At 40.7% G+C, this 6,426-nt stretch overlaps 1 protein-coding gene across 1 annotated transcript; it reads right to left on the reverse strand.

The window, feature by feature from the left end:
* Positions 1-310: 310 nt before the first annotated feature.
* Positions 311-4,561, reverse strand: LOC141110707 (cathepsin D-like). Its single transcript, XM_073602232.1, has 3 exons — positions 4,417-4,561; positions 2,115-2,213; positions 311-1,282 (listed from the first exon to the last, which is right to left on the reverse strand). The coding sequence occupies exons 1-3, from the start codon at positions 4,444-4,446 to the stop codon at positions 1,121-1,123; spliced, it is 291 nt and encodes a 96-aa protein (XP_073458333.1). The 5' UTR covers positions 4,447-4,561; the 3' UTR covers positions 311-1,120.
* Between the last annotated feature and the right edge of the window lie 1,865 nt (positions 4,562-6,426).

Raw genomic sequence — 6,426 nt, forward strand, 5'->3', positions numbered from 1 at the left:
GAACGATCGAACAGCCAATGTTCGAGTCGAACATGGGTTCGACTCGAACACGAAGCTCATCCCTAATGTCCTGTATATATGTGTGGTGGTTGGATGATAACACAGAGAATGATTTGTGAATGGAGATTTTATTTAAATGCATGCAAAGCTTGAATTAGAGGAAGCCTCCTTTGATACTTTTAGACTTATGCTATGATTTGCTACACAGAGTTTACAATCTATCTTTATTGTCTAGCATTTATTCATACAGTATTTGCAAAATGTTACATAAAAACAGCTTGATTATTTAAATAAATAGTTGCAAAGGGTCTGCAGCAGTCATTATTTTATTTAATCTGATTTGAATCAGTTGCCAATGACAAATGTAACATAAGCACATTTATTTTATCTTTGCCTCAATTTTGCCCTCTTCTTTCGTTTTGCCTTCAGTTTTTTTATAACATTTTTCCACGTTTTCTTTATTTTTTTTGTAAGGAAATTTATCAGCGAAATAACAGAAGATGAAGCTTAGCATTCAGAGGGGCATACTTATGTAGTCCCAACCTGGAGACAAGACTAGGCCCTGTATATAGCCTGCACCTAAAAAAACAAGGTTATGCAAAACGGATGCAGTTTCCTTTCAAGAAGCCAGAACAAAAATAGTATATTCAGATTACTTGCCAAGGTTGTCTGTTTCCAGGTATGAATCTTTGGGATCTTGATACTGACATGGAGTGTCTGGGACTCACTTCCCAGAAGTTCTCATATAAAATTGTAACTAAGGAAGGTCCTGCACCATCATTTTTCATTAGGGTCTGAACTACTGTACCCATGGAGCTACTCATAACATTATGAAGGTTTTCATGGGAATAGACTGACATATTAGCATATCTATGGACAGAGCTGCCAAAACATATAATTAGGGGCTCACACAAAATAAGAACCCAAGTAACAAGCTAACTAAAGGCATATGGGTTGGGAACAGAAAGACACATTTTGAAACAGAATATTTTCTCCCTTGTTATAATGCCGCTACTTTGGTTACAAGTTCAAAAAATAAGACAATTACAGTTGTGTTTCATTCTGTCCATTTCCAGCACAGTAGGTGATAAGCTTTCATATTTCCACCCAAGCTAGTCATCTAAATTGATCTTGCAAAGCCAACTCGATTGGTGTCTCGGTCAAACACTGTATAGTATCTCCCAATAAAGACATCCCCAATAATCCAGAATGGTCCCGCAGGTGGGGGGATGTCCAAACCCATGAATCCGCTGAGGCACAAATTTTTACCCATCTTCGATATCTATATGGAAAAAAAGAAAGATTAGTAGTAATAAAATTATCACAGAAGATTAAATAGAAATCCACAATATATGGAAGCTGAGGTGACTATTCTGATAATAAAAATTTGGGATTTTTTAAAAGGTAAATCTGTAAAAAAAATGTTCTGTCTATTAAAAGTTAACATTTTTTACGGAAAAATTGGGCACAAATATTAAAAACACAACAAAGCTAAAAAAAACACCTTTAACCTGAGGTGAAATCAAGGAATTTGTCAGGTGTGATCTATTAATTAATTGCATGTTTAATATTTAACATGAACAGTAAATGTTATTTGTACTCAAGATTCATGTCCCAAAAATGTTCTGGTCAAATTTTTAAGAAACCAAAAACAGACTGAATGGTCCATCTGACTTGCCAGAGGTATAGTATGTATGGAGTTTATTGATTTTGGGTTCACAACAAACAGCAAAGAGAACATGTCATGCTAGTATGTCCTTGCATCTACTTGTAGTATGAGCCTGAAGATGTGGTAGACCAAACTTTGTGTGTCCTTATATGAAGCTGTCAATCCAATTTCAATATATGGAATACCACCAACAATTAAGTGGTGCAACGTCAGTTGCTGTTTGTTGTTTTTTTGGATAATTGGTCTAAACATCCCTATTTCTTCCTGACACATTTCTAATTTTTTTCCTGCATGCATGTTCCTCTTATAGACTTGCATGACTAGGATGAAGATCTGTAATAATGGTCCAGTGGTGTACATCTATGGCAAAAGCCACATATCCAACCCCAGATGCTCTTGTATGGGTATAATGAGGTGACAGGTATAAGACAGGCATGAAATGTACCTTTAGGACATACTCTTCTCCTGTAAGGTTGTACTGCACTCCTCCCAGAATGAAAGAAATAACAGGCAGCGATGATATTTTACTGCAGTCTACCATATACTAAGTAAAAAACACACAACATAGTTAATCAAAATTGATTGGTAACAGAAATAATCTAAATATTCAGCAAAATCAGGACGTGCTCAACCACTCTCTTCCCAGCCTAAGCATATGGGAACCCTTACCTTAAAAAACAATTTATTCAGTTTAGAATATAAATGAAAGGCAAAACATTTGTATAAATATTTTATATGTATATATATTTTATAAGTAGTCACATAATTCTTGTTCTTAGCTGCATAAGGGTCTTAGAGCTAGGGGTGGAGAAACAATAGTACACTAATCTTCCCATTGAACGGCTGTGCAGGAGGGCATGTCAACACAAGTCTTGGCCATTGGAGGCCAGGCACAGCCTGAAAACTGACCACACTGGGATAAATGAAGTCTCATGCCCAGCACGGTCAGTTTAAAAGAGGACAGCAGTGGGACTGTCAGGATCACCAGGTATTTCACACAAAGGGAACAATACAAAGAAAACAGGATACATTGTAACGCAAGTACATGGTACAACAGACACATCAGGAATATGAAATGTTAGGGTAATATAATCTTTATAGGTAGTACAGAACTAGGGATGAGGCTTTGTTTTTATTACTATAAACCCCATTTTTATTTCAGTCTGCAGCCATTTTCTAAAGTTGTACAATTTTCCTTTAGATTTACCAAAACCATACAACATAAGGTCAAATCTACACTTTCAATTTGTATGCAGTCAGCCAGGCCCTTGCACTACATAGCTAAAGGTAAATCTAAAGGAAATTGAACAAGAAAATTGTATAATGCATAGCCAGCTAGAAGTCAAATGTTGTTTACTTTTACATTAGGGCATTCTGTATGCTGTACACTACTTTTTACAGATATCTGCACAGAGCTTTAGGTAAAACTGCAGACATCCACTGCAACAGTAAATTCAATTACAGTGAAATATTTCTAGCAAGTCCTCAGAATAAGGCCTCATTCATGCTGGGTGTTTAGCCCCAGTGCATGCGGCTTTATTGTTTAGGTGTAGGGCACAGGTGTACCACTCAACCCCACTACGGCTGACCGCTGCTGCGGATGGATAGTACACCTAGTGGTAGTAACGTTTACAGCAGTATGCACACAGGGATGAATGACTGGAATACAAGAAATCTGCATAAGCCTAAACGCATGGGACCTGAAGAGCTTCCAAGGCTGTTTTTTTCTCAGACTGCAAAGGCAGTTATAATGAAGGCAGACTTTTCCTCATTTAGGTCTTAGGGAGTAAATAGGGAAATGATCTCCTTACTCAGCTCTTCCAGAAGTTGTGGCCAAAAGGTAGGGACTGGGTATAAAAAGAGGAAAGCACCAAAAGCAGCACACATAAAGCCCAGATTCAATTTTATTCAGATTTTTTATGTCATAAAAAGCCAACACTTTTTGAGGGTTCAAAGGGTCACCCTTCATTGGGGCTTGCCATTGGACTGATAAAATTAGAAGGATGCTGAAGGGTAATTAGTATGATTGCAGGTGCCTTTTAAAGAAAATCTATCACCCTGTTTTTTACAGTTCTGTCCCCTATGGGACAAGGAAGGTACACGTAGTACTTGGTCTTATGTTTCAAAGTGCTTTCTAACTCTAGGTATGAGATCCAACCTGTTCCCCCGTCCCCTCCTGCCAAGGAAGACCTAAAAACAACTATGAAGGAGACAGGTGATTCATAGGTTCAGCTTGTCTTGGCTGTGACCACTTTCCTCAGATATGCAATGGCAAGAGGAATGCAGAGACTGAAACATCCCCCCTACCTCTGCATTCCTCTTGCTGTTGCTCGCCTTGTGAAAGTGCTAACAGCTGAGGCAAGCCACAGCTATGAATCGGCCCTCTCCTTCATAGCTGTTGACAGGTCACGTGCAGCAGGAAGGGAGGGGTGCAGGTCGAACCTCCTGACTAGGATTAGAAAAACTTGAGACAAATAACTACATGCCATTGTGGTACAGCACATTCTGCAAATTCACGTAAGGGGGCAGAACTACTAAAAAAATTATGATAGATCTTCTTTGGAGCTTTCCTCCTTGCTCACCCTTTTCTCATGTAGCAGCCCATTTCAAAGGGGGTATGGTAATGCTTACAAACATTTGCTACAGAAATGAGAAAGATAAAAAATATGCAGTAAAGTATGCTAAAATATTTGTAATCCTTTCAATGTACGCATATAATTCATCTATAGATTAAGTATAGTTCTTACCTCACCACCCAAAAGTGGAAGAGCACCCATTGCTCTGTGGAGAGCACTTATTTCTGCAGTTGGTCCTGTAATCAGAGAAGTCCCAGTGTCTACTATGGCTTGGCAACCACCTTTGCAGAGAGTGAGTTGACTACCGACTCTTATTCTGTGGAGAGGAAAGAAAAATCTTAAGCCTTGCAATTCTGATATCTTTTTTACAGGTCAGTAAAAAGCAGAAGCAAAAGAATAAGTCCATTCAAAAGTAACATTTCATTTTCTGGAAGAAGGTTAAAAGCTGAATCACTTATCAACCTTTTATATGTCTTAGTAACTTTGGTGAAAAACTCTGTTATTAAGTTTAAAGGTCTGCTCACACACCGCGGTCATTATAAGAGGTTCTGATTTTTTCTTCAGAAGTTTTCTGGAGGATGCAGAAGGAAGAGCGACAACCTAACTTCACTCTCTCAATCAACATTTATTACAATCCTTATGCTGCAAGCATTAGTAAATAGATAAGAAAATGTATCATATTTACTTGTTTAAACTGGTTTTAAAGGCAGAAGATTTTCTATCTTAATGCATATGCATTAACCAGTTAACGACTGCGCCATAGCCGAATTACTGCTACAGCGCGGCTCGTTAACTCTGGGAGGGCATACTATGTTGTCCTCCCAGAATCTCGCTCCAGCACCCCCCCCCGAGGTGTGCACATAGGGCTGTCCATAGGGTTCACAGGACCCAGCGGATCACGGATTGCGGTAAAGGGCCAATGACAACGGCCCTTTACCATGTAATCGCTCCGTCCAATGACGGAGTGATCAATGTAGATAAACCGGCATTGTGTCTGGCTCTCTCCACTGCTCACACCGATCGTTTAAGCAGAGGAGGGAGAAGCTGCAGCGTGAGGCTGCTTCAGGTAGTTTTTTTTCATAGTACCAGTGCCCCAATCCATGCCAGCAGTGCCAGATCAGTGCCCCAGTCCATGCCAGCAGTGCCAGATCAGTGTCCAGCAGTGCCAGATCAGTCCGTGCCAGCAGTGCCCCAGTCTGTGCCCCAGTCTGTGCCATATCAGTGCCCAGCAGTGCACCAATCTGTGCCATATCAGTGCCCCAATTTGTGCCAGATTAGTGCCCATCAGGGCCCCAGTCTGTGCCAGCAGTGCCAGATCAGTGCCCAGCATTGCACCAATCCGTGCCATATCAGTGCCCAGCAGTGCCATATCAGTGCTACAATCCGTGCCATAGCAGTGCCCCAAACCTTGCCATAGCAGTGCCCCAATCTGTGCCATAGCAGTGCCCCAATCCGTGTCATATCAGTGTCCAGCAGTGCCATATCCGTGCCCAGCAGTGCCCCAATCCATGCCATATCATTGTGCAGTGGTGCCCCAATCTATGCCATATCAGTGCCCAGCAGTGCCATATCAGTGCACAGTGGTGCCATATCAGTGCCCCATCTGTGCCATATCACTGACCAGCAGTCCCCCATTCGTGCCATATCAGTGCCACATCTGTGCTCCATTAGTGGTCTACAGTGCCACGTCATGTGTAATTTATGTCCCTAGAATATGTATGTGGCCAGGCTGTGGAAAAGTCTCACATGTAGTATCGTCATACTCGGGAGGAGTAGCAGAATGTGTTTTGGGGTGTAATTTTTGGTACGCATATGCCATGTGAGAGAAATAACCCATAGCGGAGAAGAGCAAAAAAAATCTGAAGAAATTCTTTAAGTATGTAAACAGTAAAAAAAGGGAGCACAGACCATATTGGCCCCATAAAGAATGAGGAAGGACATCTGGTTATAAAGGATGGGAAGATGGCCAAGGTATTGCATTTATTCTTCTCCTCAGTTTTCATGAGGGAATCAGGGGGCATTAGTAACCAAAATTGCAGTGATTATCCTAATGACACATCACAGGAAGCACCCTCATGGCTAACAGAGGACAGAATTAATATTAAACTGTGGAAACTTAACATTAATAAATCACCAGGACCGGATGGCTTGCACCCAAGGGTACTTAGGGAACTCGGTCAA

The sequence above is a fragment of the Aquarana catesbeiana genome, linkage group LG10 (genome assembly GCF_042186555.1).
Source record: "Aquarana catesbeiana isolate 2022-GZ linkage group LG10, ASM4218655v1, whole genome shotgun sequence".
NCBI lineage: Eukaryota > Metazoa > Chordata > Amphibia > Anura > Ranidae > Aquarana > Aquarana catesbeiana.

Coding starts and splice junctions, on each gene's coding strand:
- LOC141110707 (XM_073602232.1), bottom strand. CDS start 4,446: ATGGGTGCTCTTCCACTTTTGGGTGGTGAG. Junction 2,214..4,416: donor TTCCACTTTTGGGTGGTGAG/GTAAGAACTATA, acceptor TTTTTTACTTAG/TATATGGTAGACTGCAGTAA. Junction 1,283..2,114: donor GAGAAGAGTATGTCCTAAAG/GTACATTTCATG, acceptor TTTTCCATATAG/ATATCGAAGATGGGTAAAAA.